Source organism: Lampetra planeri, chromosome 25, assembly GCF_965212315.1.
Source record: "Lampetra planeri chromosome 25, kcLamPlan1.2.h2, whole genome shotgun sequence".
In the NCBI taxonomy this organism is placed as follows: domain Eukaryota; kingdom Metazoa; phylum Chordata; class Hyperoartia; order Petromyzontiformes; family Petromyzontidae; genus Lampetra; species Lampetra planeri.
The window spans coordinates 9,851,076-9,872,843 of NC_136131.1; the positions used below are offsets into that span (position 1 = coordinate 9,851,076).

The 21,768-nt window shown below is 45.6% G+C and overlaps 1 protein-coding gene across 5 annotated transcripts in view; it reads left to right on the top strand.

Annotated features, from left to right (window-relative positions):
- Nucleotides 1-17,455, top strand: part of LOC144727439 (DNA helicase MCM8-like) — a 28,017-nt gene extending 10,562 nt beyond the window's left edge. For all 5 annotated transcript variants that reach the window (XM_078606267.1, XM_078606269.1, XM_078606266.1 and 2 more), the window contains exons 10-20: nucleotides 76-274; nucleotides 940-970; nucleotides 2,336-2,476; nucleotides 3,296-3,437; nucleotides 5,020-5,120; nucleotides 6,080-6,174; nucleotides 8,576-8,804; nucleotides 9,657-9,866; nucleotides 11,439-11,515; nucleotides 12,671-12,860; nucleotides 16,015-17,455. In XM_078606267.1, the coding sequence (XP_078462393.1) occupies nucleotides 76-274; nucleotides 940-970; nucleotides 2,336-2,476; nucleotides 3,296-3,437; nucleotides 5,020-5,120; nucleotides 6,080-6,174; nucleotides 8,576-8,804; nucleotides 9,657-9,866; nucleotides 11,439-11,515; nucleotides 12,671-12,860; nucleotides 16,015-16,107 (1,508 nt within the window). In that variant the 3' untranslated portion in view covers nucleotides 16,108-17,455. The remainder of the gene's footprint in view (nucleotides 1-75; nucleotides 275-939; nucleotides 971-2,335; nucleotides 2,477-3,295; nucleotides 3,438-5,019; nucleotides 5,121-6,079; nucleotides 6,175-8,575; nucleotides 8,805-9,656; nucleotides 9,867-11,438; nucleotides 11,516-12,670; nucleotides 12,861-16,014) is intronic.
- The last annotated feature ends 4,313 nt before the right edge of the window (nucleotides 17,456-21,768 follow it).

The window sequence follows — 21,768 nt, forward strand, 5'->3', positions numbered from 1 at the left end:
TGATATTTACACCAGGTAACCTCTACTATTTTCCGTCTCTGCCTGCCCGTGTGGATGTCTTGTGTGCCACTCAAGGACGCAACAAAAGCAACAAGGACAAGTGCATGTTCCTGCTGTACATCCAGGCGGTGGCGGTGAGCAACACCAAGGGGCAGCGTAGTGATGGGGGCGGTGAAGATACGGCACCTGGGGTGGCGCTGGATTTCTCTCTCAAGGAGCTGTATGCCGTGCAGGAGATCCAAGCGCAGCCCGACCTCTTTCGTCTGCTCGTGCAGTGAGTGCACAACAACGACAACAGCTGCCATTCGCCATTAAGTGGCGGTGATGTCACCACAGTGCTTGTGCCAGGCTAGATGCTACTTGTGCATTCAGTGAGTGTACACACACATGTGCAGGAAGCTGTGTTCATATTAGCTGAGGTGGCTGGGTGGTGGCTTATAGACCAGAGTGCTGTGCCAACTGTGATTAAACCAGGTTCTCAAGTGTAGTGAGTTGATGGTTTCAAACCCGGTCACCATTGACTCATCCATAGAGACTCTGAGACTCAGATAGAGATCCGTTGACTTACATAGAGACTTATAGACTTGCATCGACGGAGTTGAGCACATCATGGGCTGTTGGTTGTGTTAACATCAAATGAGTTGGTCGTGTGGCCCAGAACATGGAGGCAGTAATGTAATTTTACCATTACCACTCACAATAAATATGAACATATCATTACTATTCAAGTCATGATGTTTAAAAATAAATGTACATTGTAATTTCAACTACATGTTCGTGAAATACAGCAAATGTATTTGGAATATTAAGTTGATAAAAGAAAATAACAGGGTTTTGTATTGTCCCTGAGATGGAAGAAAGTGATTATAATATAACAGTGCTCTTTATTATCCACTAGGTTTTCATTCCATAAGTGGACGTGTCTGGTTTGTTTTGCAGTTCTATTTGTCCGACCATTTACGGCCACGAGGTTCGTACAAAACATACATATACACCATAAACCATGGGTGCACGTGGATACATGTATATTAACTGAACCACTATGATTTTTAGTTTACAGTTATCAATTCCCAGGGTTGGTATACACTGTGTAACACGAATCATTTGGTTTACCGTTGCCTGCGCAAGTGAATTCTGTCCTTGATGAAGACATTTTATTCTAGCAGTTTGTCTATTCAATTTTATTTTTCACATTACAGTCTTAAACGCCTTGTGCGCCTCCTATAATTATGTGCGTTAGTGCTGCATCATGTCACCTCCGCGAGCATGATTGAATTTCAGAATTTTAAATCGAGTGACAGCTCATTGATATACGGGTGGGGGGATTGGGTATGAGAAACCATCAAATAAAACGTGAGAACATTGTGGTCTAAAGGAACTCGGCTGATTCAACAATGTCAGCCTTCAAAAGTAAGTTTTATAAAATGCTAAGTGAAGACTAAATCATAAGAGTGTCCGTGCATTCACTTGCGAGTCAGCAGTGGCAGATTCTCACGGAGGCTTCTGATCCGCAGGACAAAGTACGCGTTTTCATTGACCTTGCACTTCCTGTTGTACTCTGTGGGGTAGTGACATGGACACTTCATTCCTTTGTCACTAAATGTATTCATAGGATCTTGGGGTACCGATGAGATTGTTTTTCTGTTTACCAAAACTACTCTGATTAAAAAGTAAAATGATGCTTGCTATCTGTACAATACAGGAGTTTCAATGACACAATGTTGGGTCATATATGTCACCCTTCTATTTGGTTCATCTTGTTCACTAAGTTTTCTCTGCCAAGGGTAAGGCCACGAGCTTACTGGGTGGAGCTGATGAACAGCTTGCAGTGTGATAGGAATTGACTTGTCTGTTACTATATTTTGCCACTGGTAAAGGAGGTCTCATAGTGTAAATGCTTACCCCGAGCTCTCAATACTCTGATAGTACGCTGTTTTTGAGTTGTATGCCTTTTGGTGTCATCTGGTCCAACACCATGTGAGACTAGGCTCTAAGAAAAAGCTGTCTCGGGTGTGGACCAATCAATTTCAAGGACAGTGCATACATTATCAGAGTTATGTTTTTTGTTTGCATTCCGACTGCAGGTATTGTGGTCAATGCAAACATGACTCCTTGTAAAAAAAGGTGTCAGTTTTGTTGCCAGATAAAAGGATAAAAAACCAATTATCATATTTTTCTACTGACAAATGAGGTTCCAATGGTGAGGTCTCATAGTGTTGTCTGTTGCACTTGCATCGATTTGCAGATGGTAGTCGAGTAACAATCAATCGACTAAATGTATTATTATTCTTTGCGATGTGATCATTTTGCTCGCTTTTGCTTTGCAATCCCACAGCTGGTAAAAGCCGGGCTGGCCCTGGCCCTTTTTGGCGGCGTCCAACGCTACGTGACAGACAAGAACCGCATCCCCGTGCGCGGAGACCCCCATGTGCTCATTGTGGGTGACCCGGGCCTCGGCAAGAGCCAAATGCTGCAGGTGCGGCGGCGGCGTTGACAGCAGGGTTATATTTGCGGAGCTTGTTTAAATGAAAATGCGCGAGGGCTTGCAAATATTAGCGTGCCTTCGCAAATTCCATCCAGTTGGATTTCGTGATACCGATGATACGACACCTGGTATTGCCAGGCAGGCTTCTGTCCCAGGAATAAATCGTGTTCATATCCTGCTTGGTTTTCTGAAGTCTTAACAACCCTGGGTGTATTCATGGTGATGTTGTCGCATGCTTATTAAATGATAATTTATAAGTAAAACGGCCATCTTATAAGCACACAATAGCATGGTCTTGCTAACAGTGCCATGATGTCTTTGACATTTGCACAGATTTGAAGCCATAGATGTTTGGACTTGGATCATTCTGCGTCTACCCACTTCAACAAGGGGAAATCATTCATTTTACGTGTATTATATAGCCTCCTTACTAAATCGTTGAGAATGTGCCCGATCTTGTAAGATCTAAGAATATAAGCAGATTTTGAGCCTGGATAGTGCTTGGATGGGGGGTGACCACCCTACATGCCGGTTTGGTTTTGGTCGCTGTGGGGCTACGTGATGCACTTCAGGGGGGCAGTACAGAAAAATCCATTGTTCTGTATTTGTATCCTCTCACATCTGTGCTCCTCACCTTTGCCACCTCGCACTCACCAGCATGGTGACGTAAGATCAAACAACCGCCACGACCTGCATGGACTTGGGGAGGCCCTCATACAGCAGCGGATTGACGGAAAGAGTTGTACGCCCCCACGTGCCATTGGGTAACTACGGATTGGGTGTTGCGTTGTTGACGGTGCTTCGTTATAGGCGGTGTGCAACATTGCGCCGCGGGGCGTGTACGTGTGCGGCAACACCACCACCACGGCCGGACTCACCGTCACGCTTTCCAAGGACGGTCCCTCGGGGGATTACGCGCTGGAAGCTGGTGCCCTGGTCCTGGGAGATCAAGGTGATGGCCCCATTCCAACAAACGTGCGCAACTTGCACCTCTTTCCACTGCATAGCTGAGCCGTGCGGGGGACCACGCCGAGCCAGCCAGCTCGGCTTGGCTCGGCTCAGTTGGCGCCAGGTGGTTTTTCCACTGCAAAAGCTGAGCCGGTGATGCTGGTGGTCGGCGCAGAATGAATTAGTGGGTAGCCACGCTCCTGGCTTTGCACATCACGGTTTGGTTCTGGCTTGGCTCTGAAAAACAGTGGAAAGCCACCCATTCCGAAAGAGCGCCGCGCTTTCATGACTCGGATTTACCGGTGGAAAATGGGTGTCATTTACAGAAAACCAGGGATGGTTTTCAAGCAGCAGTGCTCGTGGCTAGGCTTAATCGTTTCATGAAATATCTTCATGCCCTCCACGTTTAGCAACATGCGTTTCGACTATTTTGATTATTTTGCCGCTATAAATGTCCAAATGGTAAGCCACTTTGTTGAGATATCCTTTGTGGCCTGGTCGCTTTTGAACAATAAGTACCTCAGTGGGCTTTGTCTGGTAGGATGGGGATTGTTTAGTTGTATTTGTGTTTGGGTGATTTGTTTACCTTTCTTGTACTTTGCACTCCTGTCATGTTTTTGTATTGTTTGTTGTTGTAACGTTCTTACCTGCTCCGACTGGACATCTGTGAAAAAGAGCTTTATAGCTCATCGGATCCCTCCAGTATAAATATTTTTTAAATTTTGATTCTGAAATCTCAACCTGACCACTGCAACTCTGTCCGCTGTGGCCCCTGTACAGTGTCTTGAGATCCTGTTGCTTTTAGATGCTATCTACAACCATATTGTCAATACCAGTGGTTCTCACCGGCGGGTACGTGGACCCCTGGGGGTGAGCGAGGTGGTTTATACATTTGTGAAATTTATAATAGATGTGTCATCGGTGAATTATCATGTATGAATCTGCCAATATAAAATAACTGCGATAACATTTCAATCCGCATGGTAACCTATAAAATACCTTTTTTAACTCATTGATCATAAACAAAGTGGTTTCGAAGAGTGACCAGCGAGTGCGAAGAAATGACATCACGCATGCAGAGCGTCCGTTGTTTTTATATTCGCTTGCAGTCACGAGCCAGTTAGGATACTTCACAAGATTGACAATTGGTTAAAATATTGATGTTCGTTCTTCTTACATTTATTTTATCAGAACCATGGTGGGTCAGGCAAGGGGGTCATCGTTTGAAACAAAATTCAACAGGGGAGTACAGTAGCCAAAAAATGTTGAGAACCACGGCAATATTTTATCTTTAGACGTGACTTAACCGAAAGAAACAAATAATACATTGAAATGTCGTCGTTGAAATGCATCCATATCTCACAACACTGTAAAAAAAAATCACATTCATAGCGATTCATGTTTCTAATTAGTGACGTTTTCCTGAAATCAGCAAAAAGTTTGGATTTGTACTCAAAACATCTCTCAGAACTCCAACTGGTATTTGTGCTGGGTTCATGACGCACGCAGGGGACTGCAAGGCGTTTGCGGTCCCCGTAAGAAGTTAGGGAACGACCCTCGTGTGTGCGTATGTTTGTTTTTCTTAGGCTTGTGCTGTATCGACGAGTTTGACAAAATGCCAAATCAACACCAGGCACTGCTGGAGGCGATGGAGCAACAGAGTATCAGCTTGGCCAAGGCTGGCGTGGTGTGTACGGGAAATGGGCACGGAGTTTTAATTGGCAGTCGCGCACAGAGCTGGCTGAGTGGCTCAGGGGAACGCTTAGGCTCGTGTCAACACGACTGAGCCACCTCCCCTGGGCCCCGAGGTTTGTCGCCCAATATAAACCCAGATTCTCGTCTGTGCAGTGATTTTGACGGATGGTCTCAGCAGAGTCCGAAGTGTCCTCGCAAATAAATCCATCGTGTACAATTTCGATTTGTTTGCGTAGCAGAGCTCGCAGGGATAAATTCGTGTTTTTGGCAAATCGTTGCGTGTAAAAGTTGAACTTTTTTTCTGTCATTGAGAGAAAAGGCATATCTTGGATGTTTTGGATAGTTCTTCTGGAGGAATATCTTAATTATAAAGTGTATGTATGTGTGTATGTTGAACTTCTTTTGCGCCGTACATAGCCAACCGTGCTAATTGGAGGTGCATGTAATAACCCGCTTGCAACAAAACAACCACGTAAGTCAGGGGTGGGGAACATTTTTCTCACCGAGGGTCGAATAGGGCTTTCAAATCCCGTTGGCGAGGAGCCACGCGTTACAGCTCAGTCACTTCTGTCACAGCAAGAGTCCTCTGCGTTTCCAGAAGTGACCTATTGCACTCGGAATTAAAAAAACACGTTGCCAAATAAAAATTATTCCTCTCTAGCACTTGATTAGTGCAGCTAAGATGCTCGCAGTCACGGATTTAATATATTTTTGTAAGCCGTTTAGAAGTTTTAGGCCTCACGTGGTCGTATGACCTGCGGCCCATAGGTTTCGCATGCCTGGGACGATTGAACGCTTCCCTGCAGAGGTGAAAGTAAGCCGGTCTGGTTGATGTTTCTAAGACGGCCTGTGCTTCGATCTGTTGCAGCGGGTGTTTTCTCATGGGAAAACATGCTCAGTCTTGTGTCTTGATGTCTACGCTACATTTACGATATCTGTCTGGCCGTGCAGGTTTGCAGCCTTCCGGCACGAACGTCCATCGTGGCAGCTGCCAATCCTGTCTGTGGGCACTACAACAAGTCCAAGACTGTCTCCGAGAACCTGAAGTTTGTACTTCACTTCTGAATTCACCGTACTCTATGACTGATTTTTCAATACTCAAAACATTTGCGGTGGTACGTGTTCGGCACGTATCACCACATATCATAATGTGCTCGCTACCGGATAAACGTAAGACTTCACGAGATGGAGAATTATTTTCCAAAATTAATAACAAATAATAACTTAGAGCCCTTTGTCAAGGCTTTGGTAATGGGAACTATTTGATTATACTTCACCAGTCTGGTTCCTGTGGATTGGTTCATTTGATGGGGAGAACAACTGGTTTACTGTTAGCCGTGGCTGGGAATCAAACTCGGGTTGCCGGCTTCACATGGCGCTAACCACTGTGCCACCGCTCCTGCGCTCAAGGTGTAAACTAAACTAAAACTTTTCATTTTACCAGGTAAAGCCCAGTGAGCTATTAGCTATTTTTCAGAAGTTGGCCACAAATGATAGCTCAACAAAGTGGGTTATCAAGTGGAAATGTATAGTCGGCAAATACTCTACATGTTTCTAAATGTGGAGGGAAAAACTGGAGGACCCAGAGAAAAATCCACGTGACCACGGGGAGAACATGCAAACTCCAAATACACAGGTGCCAGGGTCGGGACTGAACCCATGCCCTGCATACCAGACATCTCGATGATTTTCTTTAACATTGTGAGGTTTGTCATTCATAGGAATGTACATGTTACGCAATATGAGGATTTTATCAAATGCCAGCATTATATGCTGCCCACTTTTGCCACGGGGTTGTGGGCAAAGAGCTTTTCGCATTTTGGAGCAATTACAGAGATGCACAACAGCTCAGTGAAATGTGACATCGATTGGGCGAGCGCACCAAGGTTGATTGTCTGGAGATTACACACGCGCAAACAATCTCGCTCGCTTCCCAAAGTGCCGTGCAGCTCCGTGTGTGCGGTTTCAAAATCAATTCCTGATTTGACAGTGGTTGGATTTGAGTCTTTGAATGGGTTTACCCAGGAAAGTCTTAATGAATCCCAAGGCTTTTATCAGGGGATATTGGGTTTGCAGTTTTCTTTGGACAGTATCTTAATGAGTGCAGAGAACTGTGGCACATATTCTTGGTTCTTTCGGTAAAGTCACGTAGAAGGGAAATAATAAATTAATATAAATATAAAACAATAAAAATTCTCACGACGTTTCGACTGCAACACAAGCAATCATCATCAGGTGATGAGCAATCATCATCACCTGATGATGATTTTGATTGTTTTATATTTATATTAATTTATTATTTCCCTTCTACGTGACTTTACCGAAAGAACCAAGAATATGTGCCACAGTTCTCTGCACTCATTAAGATACTGTCCAAAGAAAACTGCAAACCCAATATCCCCTGATAAAAGCCTTGGGATTCATTAAGACTTTCCTGGGTAAACCCATTCAAAGACGATGATTGCTCATCACCTGATGATGATTGCTTGTGTTGCAGTCGAAACGTCGTGAGAATTTGTATTGTTTTATATTTATATTAATTTATTATTTCCCTTCTACCTGACTTTACTGAAAGAACCAAGAATACGAATCCCTGCAGTCACGAAAACTTTAAATCAAAATGTAACTGTGGCACAATTAGCTCACTGCACTGACCATTGCGCTACAGCTCTTCGTTAGCGATTAAATCACAACCAAACAATTATTGTATCCTGAGTTTTTGTCGGATCTGCGAGTTAGATCATGTCCTGTAGTTACAACATTCCATTTTGGAATGGGGAATTTGGTGCATTGCTAATCCTCTTACTGCATTCGGCTCTCAAGTTATAAGCGTTTGACAGACAAACCGATAAGCAGTCATCTTTCAATGAGTAAATAATAATTGTTAAATAAGCACGACAGTGATTGTTTACGGAACTGTGTCTGATCTCCCATTAAAAGCCACGCAGGATGAGAAGTGCCCTACTGTCACACTTTGACCTCATCACATCATTTCATCCTTGGATTTGAAACAGAATGGCAGACCAACAAACTCTGATTAAATGAAGAGTCGGCCGATGATGGTCGTTTACGATTAGTGAGTCCTTTCACCTATTAACAGCTAACTTGGCCCTCCTCGCTTTCCGTTTTCTATCCTCTTACTCCCCCCAACCTCCTTCTTCCACCCGCTCCCTCAATTTTCTTTAAACAAAAATTTCACCTCACCTTCCCATATAAAAGTACACACACCCCTCTCGCGGTCCCCACTCGATGGGTAGGGTAACGAGCCCAATCTCCCCCCTTCTCTAAACTCACGTGCACAGCCTTTTGGTCAGACTAATGTCCGAGGAATTTCTGTACACCACTCCCCCCCTACCCCCACTCTTTTGTGGTTTGTGCTACATATCGGGCTCCTACTGAAAAAAAAAACAGCTGACCCGGCCCTGCTGCGGCGCGTGTTGAACGCAGGATGGGCAGTGCCCTGCTATCGCGCTTCGACCTCGTCTTCATCCTGGTGGACACTCCGGACGAGGAGCGTGACCACGTGCTCTCGGAGCACGTCATGGCCATGCACGCCGGCAAGCGCCTGCTGGCGGGGGCCTCCGTGAGCCGTGCGGCCGCCCCTGGGCTGGAGCTCGCTGCCTCCTCGTCGTCTGACGATGTCCTCGGTGACCTCTCTCTTTCCGATCGACTTAAGGTAACGACGGCTCAGAAGAGAACCTCCCTTTGTCGAACCGCTGATGGATGGCGGCCACCCCATGCCGTGTGGGTCGCGGAGGTTGTTTTACCTTTCTTTGGCATGCTGGTCGGTGCAGGTTTGGTGTAGGCGGGGAAGCGTAGATGTGGGCACATCGAAGCACTGTAGTCCTTAGGGTGCTGATTTGTGTCTGGAAGCTTTAGCCAACCCATGATCAATTTGGCCGGTTTTCAACAGGGCAAGTTCTTAATAGAAAGACAACTTTAAATTAAAATGTTGGTACTATTTACGAGAGTTATCATAACCACCCACCTCCAGACAGACGGACTGAGATATTGCATTTATGTTTTACCGTTCACAGTGTTGTTGTCCTAAGATTAGACTCGCCCATGCCATAGGGACGCGGTGTTTTCACCATTGGCTCAGGGCTGTCAATTGAAGATGAGCACCGCGCTCAATGCTAATTAGAGCAATAAATCACTCAGACTTTTTTATTTTTATGAACTCTTTCCCATTCTGAGACATCTGCAAGATGGGTCCCGCTCACCACTGAATCTCGGAACGCGCGAGCGGTTGGCGTTAATTTTATTCAGAGAGGTGTAGCGCTGCTGTGTTTAAAAACATCACCACAGAGAACTGCAGCGACACGACCGCACTCTGCGATAGCTGGCTACACACTGTGCCACATGCCCTCCCGCCATGGCATTTTACTTCCGATTCCATTCTGATGACGTAAACCCACGTCATCTGAACGGATTTGGAAGAAAAAACGATGACGTACACATACACGTCATCGGAGTGGGAAAAGGTTCATTACGGGCGCTCGCCACGTCGCCCTGCATGTGTGCGCAGGCCCGGCGCGGCGAGGCGCTGGACCCCGTGCCCCACTCGCTGCTGCGCAAGTACGTGGGCTACGCGCGGCGCTACGTGCGCCCACGCCTCTCGGCAGAGGCGGCGCAGACGCTGCAGGACTTCTACTTGGAACTGCGGCGGCAGCACCACGGGGGAGATGGCACGCCCATCACCACGCGCCAGCTCGAGTCGCTCATCCGTCTCACCGAGGTGACCCCACGTGCCTCCCTCCCACCGCCCGCCCCACTGCCCTGCTTACAAACAACGTCCCAATAGATCAGGGGTCGGCAATCAAAATAGCAACGAGAGGCATTTTTTTTTTATTCAGTAAAAACTCCTCAAAGTTTTCAAGAACCGCAGTGCATGTTAATAACGTCACGAAGCATTCCTTAAAGAGCCGCATGCGGGTCCGGAGCCGCAGCTTGCTGACTCCTGCAATAGATAAACTAAAAACTAAGCTATTAAAATGTTATTTTACCAGGTAAGGCCCACTGAGCTATATAGCTCTTTTTCAGAAGGGACCTGGCCACAAATGATTGCTCAACGAAGTGGCTCATCATGTTGAAATTTATAGCAGTCAAATACTCTAAACGCCTTTTTATAAAAGTAGAGGGAAAAACCGGAGGACCCGGAGAAAAATCCACGCGACCACGGGGAGAACATGCAAACTCCAAATATACAGGCGTCAGGTTCTGAATTGAACCCACGGCCTCCTGTGTACCAGGCGAGGGAGTTAACATCGTGGTGAATTGCAATTGTAATTAGTGTTTAAAGTGGGATGGTACGTGCTGGTATGCACCAAAGTCCAAATCTTAAATGACATTTGCAGTGGTGTAGTACTTATTTTATTGATCTCGGTGGGATGATGTGCCGAATTAATCCCCGACCATTAATTGAACTCACAACCTTCTGATTTCAAATTGCTCAATCTGCCGCTGCAAAAAGGAAAAAAAATCACACCGTGCAAACATGGGTTCATTTTTAATTTAGAAGAAGGCAATCCCTGCCTTAATTACTGCAAAGGTTGATGCGAAAGTTTAAGTTCCTCGCAACTCCTTTTAGACTCAAAGTTGTCATCGACTTGCTTGGATAAATGCCAAAGTGCTTATCCTCCCTGGGGAAAAAAAGAACCACTTGAATAATTACAGACTCAGTTATGCATTGCACTGTTACTCTCTTGGTCGTAAAACTGAGTAGTTCATCAACCCAATCAGCTGTACATGGATGCTGGGTGTTGTATGTGGGACACTGGGGCCTGGAAAGAAACCACTGTCCTGAAGTTCACCGAGTGTGTGACGACCAAACCGAGGTTAAACGTTGCATTGAGTTACAAAACGCGAGATCTATCGTCCGTTTTTGTGCTGAAGGTTCAAATGTTGCAGCTTCATTCAGTGGTTTGTTTTCGGTTGCTCTTTTTTGTACCCAAATGTTGATTGCTGTATTCATTGGCGAAACCCTGTCAAAACCATTTCGGCATTCTTTCATGAATTTTTTGAAGAGAACGTGTTCACATTTTTTAAAAGTATGTGCAGGTTGGTGATATTCTGAGCCATAAGAGTCTTGCGAGGCAAGCGTGTGCGCGTTACACACGCTAAGCATGAGTGTCACATGCCACTCTTGCTGAAAACTAGAACTGCTTTTTGTATTTAGTTTGTTGTCCTTCTCCGGCACCTCCGATTAGCGCGGTTGGCTATGTATGTCGTGGCAGAAGTTCAACATACATACATCTGTCACATGCTAATTACTTTTTCTTCTTTTCTTGTCCGAACTTTTGACTTCCAGGCGAGAGCCCGGCTGGAGTTGAGAGAGAAAGCCACCAAGGAGGATGCAGATGATGTGATAGACATCATGAAACACAGGTACCTGGGGACACACGTACACTCTTGTCATGACACGTACACACGCTGTCATCATGTTCTTATGTGAAGAGTTGTAGGTAACACGTTCATAAGTTAATCGGACAGGAATCTCCATCTATGTAGAATGAAATAAAATCTGATTTTAGTCTGGCAGCATTTGTTGAAGCAGGCAAACTTTGGACCAGTTTTAATTTCAAAGTCTCATCTGTACAGTTAAATGGCACGTAGGCCCATAAGCCGGTGAACTAAGAGATTATTTTATTTTCAGACGAGAGTCAGATTTTTTTTTTGAGAATAGAGAGAATTTTATTGTTTTATTTGTATTACTTTATTGGTTTTTTCCCTTCTACGTGACTTTACCGAAAGAACCAAGAATAATAATAGTCAACTTTTGTTTGTTGATGTGTTACCCTTAATGTGTCCACTCACATGTACTTGTGGCAGTCAGGACTTTAGAAATTCAGAGCAATAACTGAAGTCCACCCTCCCCACGCAGCTCCTCCCCACCCTTCCCACCCAGCCCCTCCCCACTCTCCCCACTCAGCCCCTCCCCACCCTCTCCACCCAGCCCCACCCCTCCCATTTTTGGATGCACGACGGACGGACAGAATAATCCCCTGTGGGCTGGTGTAACCAGGAGGTTCCTACCAGTATATCCTGTTCTCAAAACTTAAATCCTTCTTCCAAAACACTGTGCCGTTGTAGTATTTGTCCTCCCCAATAGATGGCGATCAAGTTTATACGTATGAATACTATCACAATAAGGTAGAACTTGATATCGATGTGAATGAAAAACGTACACCGATTAGCTGCACAACCATATTAAAATGCGGTGGTCATTGGTAACCATGCTGAAACCATCAACTCACAAGAACTTCAGAACCCACCTTCATCAGAACTCTCATTTCGATTCAAACTCAGAGCTCAGACTCCCCGAGCCACCCGGCCGCCACACCGATTTCAAAATTGTTCTGCTCACCGAAACCATCCACTCACTCGAGTTGAGGGTCCCGGCTCCATCGTAACCCCAAACTCATTTCAAACCCAGGCTCTCAGGGGTGCTGGCTTTACGCCCTGACTTCTGAGCCACCCGGCCACGCCACTTGAATTCCTAATTGTTGTTGCGCTCGCTCATTCTCTCTCTTTACACCGCAGCTTCTCCGACACGTTGTCCGATGAGCTGGGGACGCTGCACTTTGAGCGCACGCAGCACGGCTCCGGCATGAGCAACCGCTCGGCGGCCAAGCGCTTCGTGACGGCGCTCGCCCGTTGCTCGGAGCAGATCTGCAACACCATGTTCACGATGCAGCAGCTGCAGCAGCTAGCGCGTGACATTGGCCTGCAGGTGCGTGTTCTGTCTTCAGCCTGGCCAGAACTCTGGGCCGTTCTGTTGCACCGTCGATTGTAATGTTTGTTGCCAGCACCTTTTGGGTGTTTTGGTGCCTGTGCGTGGAAAACGCGATTAAAACAACAACAACAAAAATAAACAGGCAACATCCTCACTGTAAATGAAAAAAACTCAACAGTAGCGTGTAGGCCAAGAGGGTTTTTTTTTATTTGGCATGAGTTGGGAGGCTTGGCATTCATAAACTAGGGCAAGAGTAAGAGCTTTAGGCTCTGTAAAGATGCCTTTACAGAGCCTTCTTTCCCACCGTACGTGGTCAACCGTGGTAATTGGAGGTGCGGGGGGACGGTCAACAAACGAAATACGAAAAGCAGTTCGAAATAAATGAGTTTATCATTGGATGATTGAAAAGTGCATAGCTCCAGTGGCTCCTACAATCGGATAGGAAGAGCGTTCCAGACGGTCGCAGAAGTGCATCTGAAAGCGCACAATGCAGTGACCGTGTTTGTTTGATGGTTATACATGGGTTACTACTATTACTTATGCAGGTGTCACAAGGGCATGCTACAGGTACGCATCGTTTGCGTGGTACGCTGTGGTGGTTGTAATAGGTAATCGCCACCAGTAGTTCTGTAAGCATTTTATTATAGTAATGAACGGGGTTGTGGGTGGCAGAGGGCAGCACAGCAAAATCCATGATTGTACTTTGCTTTTATGTCCGCATGTCTGTGCCCCACGCCTTTACTGATGCATGGGGAAGTGTGGTCAAATCAACTCCACAAGGCCGTGGGGAAGACCTCATCCCTCAGTGGATTTCCCAAGGAATGCACCTCCGATTAGCACGGTTGGCTACGTACGGTGCATAAGAAGTTCGCCATACATAATACATGTACAAACTGCTTGGTGTTTCTGTGTATCACTATGTCTTAGTGTTAAACCTCATACACTTAAGCTGACGATGTTTGTATTTGTTTGAAAGAGACTCATCTTTTTTTAATTGCTTTTACAAGATAAGCTCTCAAAGCCTGCAGGCAAAACGATCCTTTCCAGATTATATTAGCTCATGTGTTTACTCAACGTATTCCATTACACACAGAGCACTTGTCACGAAGTCCAAACTGCTTGCCGTTGATGATTAAGCCAAACCCCAGGCCATGATCATGCTTTAATCAAATGGGTGGCTGAGTCTTTATCACGAGCAAGCAAAAAGCCCTCACGGCTATAAAACCCCTGTTAGACACAGGGGGTCTCAGGCACACGGAGCTTCATGGTTTTTAACCTTAGTCTGAATGTGCCCACGTATGTTTTCATATGTGGTGCGTGTTTATATTTGCCACTTAGTAGCGAATGACAGACGTCGCTTTTGTGTGCGCGAGGATGTGTGCCTTTGTTTTGGAAAGTGGTAGCGTACTGTCAGTGCACTGCGCTACAAACCCAGCAACCCAAGTTCGATCACCGCTTATACGGTCAACATCGGTGACAAATATCCGAACTAATCCCGGGCCTCCACTAGGTCGACTCACTCTAAATGAGCACCTGGTGCGGTGTATATATATATCAGCACTGGGGGTGTCAGCCACACAATCCCCTCGCATGCCGTGTCGGCCTTAATATGTGCTCGCTTACAGCACTTGCCCCACCACTCTGTTAAAGGTTATATGGGGATCTTTGTTGAGTGTATGTCTATTTGTGTTGTGGGGAGTCGCACCTAACAAGGCACAAGCGCTCGTGGTGAAGTCACCGCCTGAATGGTGGTTGTTGATGTTGGGGAGTTGGTACTGTCTTTCATTTGCTAACCTGCAAACTGATGTTATGCATGGCCAAGGATAACTGACATTATCTCTATCAATTGATGTTTGCCACTGATGTTATCTCTGGCCAAACTAACATCAGCTATCCTCTGGCAAACATCAGGGATGAGTAATAGCTGAACCGAGGCTTCTCCCCTAGGTCAACCAATTCTTAAAATGATTCCCTGTGCAAACACTGTAGATAACAAAGGTGGTGTTACACACACCACTTCCTCATGCCCCATGCTCTCTCCAACAGCAATTTCTCTTGGATGCTATGAGACTGACTGGGGGATCTTTGTTTGCGTATGCACCTACCCCGAGATTAACTTTTAAATAGAAACAGTTTATTGCTCAGTCCTTGAGTCTGCCTCACCATCACACCCATGTGTGTCAACTGGATTAATACGTGCATATTACCGACTATTCACAAGTGGATCAGAAATCTGAAAATTTTATTTTTTACTGGAGAAATCCGACGAGCGATAATTCTCTTTTTCACAGATGTCCAGTCAGGTGCGGGTCAGAACATTACATTGTGTTGTGGCCGAAACGTCGTGAGAATTTTATTTTATTATGTTTTATTATTATTACTTTGTTATTTCCCTTCTATGTGACGTTACCGAAAGAACCAAGAAGATTACAACAACAATCAATACCAAAAACACGATAGGAATGCAGAGTATAGTAAACAAATCACTTGGAACACCTGGACCAGAGAACACACCCCAGCGAGAGACATCATCCTGATAACAAATTAATACAAAGTAGGCAAGGTGAGCCTAAAGTGCTGCCCGACTTTGTAGGTTTTGTGTTAAAGACGTAAAAAAATACAATCCTAATCATCAGTGAATCGAGTAATGTTGCCTCCTGTGGAGTGTAATGGTAAGGTAGATGGACAGCGGATGGAATGTAACATGTGCATTGTATTCTTGGTTCTTTTGGTAAAGTCACGTAGAAGGGAAACAATAAAATAATAAAAATAGAAAACAATAAAAAAAAAATTGCTGTGGTTTTCACACCTGATGATGATTGATTGTGTTGCAATCGAAACGTCGTGAGAATTGTATTGTTTTATATTTGTATTCTTTTATTGTTTCCCTTCTACGTGACTTTACCGAAAGAACCAAGAATATGAATCCCTGCAGTTACGAAAGCTTTAAATCAAAACATGTGCATTGTTTATAGGTGATTGTGAGTGGCTGAATCTAATTCTAACCAAGTGGTGGGGGGGGGGGGTCACCGACTTATAAACAAAAAACCGTCTTTCTCCAGACGATCACCGTTTGATTATTTGAATGCCGTGCCTCCTGACCCGCTCTGCTCGCGTGGTGTTGCTGCTGCTGCTGCTGTTGTTGTTACAGGTGGCCGACTTTGAGGGCTTCATCAGCTCCTTGAACACACAGGGATTCCTGCTGCAAAAGGGGTCTAAAGTGTATCAGCTACAGGCCATGTGAGATGGCCCTCCGAGAGTTGGTCAACTGAAATACGTTTCGAGCATCCGATCTGTCCTTGCATCAGAAGCATGCTGCGCATTATCAACAGCATTTGCTGCTGCTGCGACTGCCGCTGCTGTGTTCTGACCCAGTTTATGACGATTCCCACATTGAAAGTTGTCATTTGCAGCAGGGGTTTCACTCATCTGGACTAGCGCTGTCACCCGTGCACAGCTACCGCTCGCGCCCGCTTGGAAGCTTGGGAGCCAGTGCAGGAGACAGGGCAGTAAATCTCGATTGGAAACTCACGTCTTTGGAACTGTTTTTTTTGTTTAGTTTGTCGTCCTTTACACGCACGTCCGATTAGCACGGTTGGCTACGTACGGTGCGAAAGCAGTTCAACATACATACACACACAACATACATACATACACACAACATACACACAACACTGCTAACATGCCTCTTGTCTTTCTGTTTTATGTTTGCTTCAAGTCCATAAATATGTAATTACGAATGTTCCTTACTTTTTGTTATTTCAACAACAACGCATTAAAATGCCACTTCTGTTCGTGTTTTCTGCAAGTGCAGACTAAATGCCTAAGTTACGTTGTCATTTATAATAATTTCAATAATAAAGCTTTTAAGTACCTCTATATTTCGATTTAAAGCTTTCGTGACTGCAGGGATTCATCTTCTTGGTTCTGTCGGTAAAGTCACGAAGAAGGGAAATAATAAAAATGAAACATAATAAAATGCAATTCTCACAGTGAGAATTGCATTTTATTATGTTTTATTTTCTATAGCTTCTGCAAATTCACAATCAATGTGCAATTCAGAATGGTATAATAATAATTATTACAAAAATTATCTGTTAAAAGTGCCAGTTTTCCATGAACGTTTCCTGTAAGCACGAAATTTTAACGAAAATGTAACTGAGAATGTTATTTATTATTCTTATTAGTTCAATAATAAGCCTTTAGAATTATTCTTTTCCCTGCACAGTGCTTACTGCAAGTCTGAACTAACACGTATTTCACAATGTTATTTATTATTCCTATAAGAAGGCATTCAAGGGCCTCTCTTATATTCATGTTTGCTCAACTAACATGCAATTTTCAATCAATTTTAATAACCACCACCAACACCGTCATCACCACGACCACCGCCACCATCATCATCAACACCACCAATTGTTAATGAGCATCGATCTGCCTGCACTCCTTGGATTGTTTGGTAGACTCCAGCTACTCGTGCGTTTCTATCTCATTTACAATCCTGTTTGTTTTCCCAAGGCCTCCATGACACTGCCTTTCCTGCCGCTTCTAGAATTCCCATTCTACGAAATGAAATAAATTTGTGAAACGCGTTCAACGTTGTTGCGCAATGCATCTATTGTTTAATCCTCTTAAGTTATGTTGTTGCACGGCTCAGTCGCTGTTATTTAATTAATATGTCACTTTGACATATGTTCCAAGCGCTTCAGATTTTCACGAGTAAAGCTTTTTGGTTTAGTTGTGCGCGAGTCGAAACACGAGTGCAGGATTAATTCCACCGCTGCATTGTTGTTTCACAGTTGTGCTGTGTTTTCAAGTTGTGTTGCTATGTTTTGGTTCTGGTTGTATTGTGAATAGCGTTCAGCTCTTAAGGTCCTGGAACCGATTAATTTCCTTCAAACGAATCGGTTCCTTAATCTGATTCAGTTCCCTAAGAATCTTCCAGCACGTGGAGCGAAGCATCGGACGTCGTGCCGAACAACAAGGCACGGCACGAGCCGAAAACCACATCGGAGTTTGACACCAACGCTTACGCGTGAAGGTTTCCACGTGCATCAGAATGAAAGGCTCCGCTGTGGGCGGTGAAAGTTTTCTGGTGGGCCATCCTCACTTTTAATTTTGCAGCGGTGGCCAGTGGCAGTTGTTTTCTCAGAGACGGCGTTTCTTGCGATCGTGAACATGCGCTTACGTTAAGAGCGCTGGGAACAGCAAAAACCTGCAATTGAACCTCATGGCGGGACCCCGGGGTCCCGAATAAACGGAAGTCACAATCGTAATGAATTTCTTGTTGACGACTCCGTCCCAACGCGCATATAAACGCCGCGACCCACCTGGCGCAGATAAATCATTCTGTTGTAATGTCCAAGCGTAGCGAGGACGAATGCGCTGAAGTGCTGAACAAGCGAATGCACTCCATGCTCCAAAGCTGTTCAAACTGCCTACACGACTCAAGTCTTTTATTTGTCAACGGTATGCATAAGACGGTGAAACTGCTTTCTTATCTTCATTATTATTTGTGACCTACCAATGTCTGCAGCCACGATCGATCGATGACAATCCTAATACCTGCAGATATTTAACAGATGAGATGCGTTGCACCGTTAATTCCTCCTGTTTGATAATACTTCTCTTGTCCATATGCATCTGTGCAGATAGTTTTTTTTGCGGTTAAGCCATAGTCCCCACATACCGCTCGTATCAATGCAGATAAGTGGAGCGGCGACCCACTATGTAGAGTAACATTGGTATTAACGCTTGTTACAATATGAACAGCGCATTGAAAACGCCTACTATTTTATGTATTGTTTACAAAGTGTGCTCACAAATCCACACTGAGAAACACGATTATTGACAGGGGTGTAAATTATTTTTTCGATAGTGCATTTAAATAGAGTTACTGCAGGTAAGTAGTTTTCAGTTTTAAAGGCATAGTTTAACAAGACAACACTTGCCACCGTCCTTCAAACCCATTGGTGAAAAAGTTTTTGTTTACATTATAATATAATGTTTATGCGAGAGCCGAGGGCTTGTGGAACCCCGGGGTCCCGCCATAAGGTTCAATTAGCAGGATCGCTTGAAACATTAAAAAGTTGGGTATAAATCCTCCCCATGTGTCCTCTGTGCATAGCGGCCTACGCTATGTTGATGTAAAACAACGGCTAAAGCGCGTTCGGGAAGAATGTTGGAGCGAAAACGCTTCATGCGCACGCGTGCTTCTGTACTGGAAACGTTCAGTCGTCGTTCGGCCGTCTCCCTTTCTGGCTCTTTTCGCCGTCATTGACGCCGATGGCCGTACCGCTCAACTTTGTTAAGGACATTTCTCAAAGGTTCGTCCCAATAAATTGTAAAAAAAAAAACACCCAGAAGCCTTTATCTGGCGTAAAACGCAATAAAACAACACCAAACAAACGAAACAAAAAACCCCAGCACGGATCATTGCCCGTCGATGTATGTCGCTGCTTCTATTAGGACCCGTCGCGAGCTGGAATTATAACCGTCGCTTTTCTCCGAGCTTAGACTACCTTGAAATTAAACCGTGTGGAAATACTACTAATAAAAAAAGCACACAACCCTCGTGTTCCTCTGGCAATTTTAAGTCCTCGTTTGGCACCATTGCCATGGAGAGGAGCGAGACGCTGGCTAGGAATGTGTACATGTGTGTGTGTGTGCGGGAGGATTTTTTTTCTTCAAATAAGTACCGGGACTTGCGGAATAAATCTCCCAGCGAGTGGCCCTCGCCGTGTCAGCGAATTGGCTCGCGAGCCAGGAGGAGGCACCGGGCCCCCATTGTGTTGCATTTCGGCATCGCGGAGTTTCCGCGGCGACTCGCACCACGAATTCGCCACCGACTGTGAAGCTCACTTTGCTGCTGCTGCTATAGATTCACAAGGCAAAGGTCCCCCCCATCGCCCGTGTAGACTACTCAGGGCTGTTAGGGCAAGTGCTGTTTAGCGAGCACCTGTGAATGTTGGCGCACGACGGGGTGTGGGTGGCCAGCAACCACGCCCAGCCGCCTTTGTCTCACCGGTGGCGATGTTTTTACACACCGCACTCGGTACTCATTTGAGTCCGAGTCGACCTAGGGGAGGCCCAGGACGGGTTCAAATGATCGTTATTGGTGTTGGCCGTGAGCGGGAATCGAACCCGGGTCGTCGGGGATCGTAGCGGAACGCGCTAACCAATGTGCCACCGCTCCCCACGTACATGCCGTATAGACACGCATGCACAGCATGTGTACAAGGCAAAAGCGCAGCCCTGCTATTGCTTGCTCACGCCACTGCTGGCAGAAGAGCCTCCACAAGAGGGAGCTCTAGAGATACTCCAGAGGGTATGTTGGCCTACTCTTCCATGTTGGCCAGATGTCTTAGAAGTGATGACGGTCCTCACACTTTACTCCACCGCACGCGATCTGCTGATTGACTAACTGGTGTTGCGATTTCGACTTCCGGATACGCAGTCGGAGGGATTTAAGAAACACCGCGGTTTCAACTGCCTCACCTGGAGATCGAGTTGAGCCAAGGGCCACTGGATTGCGAGTCCTATGTGGTGACCATCACACCACGGCAGCATACGCATTCATTGTAAGCAGAGGTGTGGACTCGAGTCATGTGACTTGGACTCGAGTCAGACTCGAGTCATGAATTTGATGACTTGCGACTCGACTTGGACTTGCATAACAATGACTTTGTCCCACCTCTGATTGTAAGTCCTTTACATAGCAATCACAACTCGGAGGTTTATGATTCATTTCTGTATGCAGTGTTACACTTTTGGTGAATTAATTAATAACCTAATTTTCAATGTCGTTAAGTTCCAATTAGTATTTGCTCTGTATAGATTTCTGCTGGCATGGTTGGTATAATTGGTGGTTAAGTAACCCCCCCCTCCCCCCACTAAAGTTGGATTTCTTTTCAGCGCTTCTTAAATTGCTGACGCTGGGAGATTAAATCGAACCGCCAACTCCTGGTTTTCACGTACGGTGTGCAAACCATTAAATCAATAAGTTTCAAACAACTCAGGAATGTCTATAAAACAAACGCGCACACATGACTTGTGCAAATGGAAAAAAACCCAATTAGCATTTTCTATCTAAGCTAAGCATTGCTTCCACTCCTGTTGTGTTGAGGGTGAGTAGGACTCTGACCAGTTCGTGGATTCGGCAGACTTCTAGGATCGGTTTAACACGACTGCTTTCGCGACCAATATTATTCACTAGCAGGAAGTACCCGGCTTCGCTCGGTGGAAAATATATTTCAAAACGTATCTCTTAAAAAACATCTTATATATAAAAGTCTTCGCGCGCTCGCGCTTGCGCAGGATTTGGCTCTCGGACGGTGGCCTTTACGTAGAAAAAAAAATTGCCAGGCGGCATGCCCTAAGCCCCGCGGTGGGAATAGGCTATTCCGTTTTCCCATCCGTAAACGTTAAACTAGTTGAATTAACACATTCGCGCCGTTTCTATTATTCATTATTTACTTATTGCGCGCCGTCAACCATACCAACTCACGCCAGAGGTCGAAACCGGGTACCCGATACCCGTACCCTACCCGATACCCGGCTACCAGTACCCGGTCGGGTACGGGTACCCGTTTGCGACCCTGGTGCGGCCGGGTACAGGTAGGCCGTGAGTCACTGGTGAGGAACCGTTTGTCACTCATTTCCCAACATCTTGTCTCTTCTCACAATTCAAGTTCCTAGAATCAACCCATTCGCGCCTGCAACATGGCTTCATCCTAGAGGTCGCAATTAGGTACCCGATACCCGTACCCTACCCGTACCCGGTCGGGTACGGGTAGGGTACGGGTACGGCCGGGTACGGGTACCCGTTTGCGACCCTGGTGTGGCCGGGTACGGGTAAGGAATCAAAACCCGTTAGCGACCTCTGACTCACGCCAATTGCGTGGGG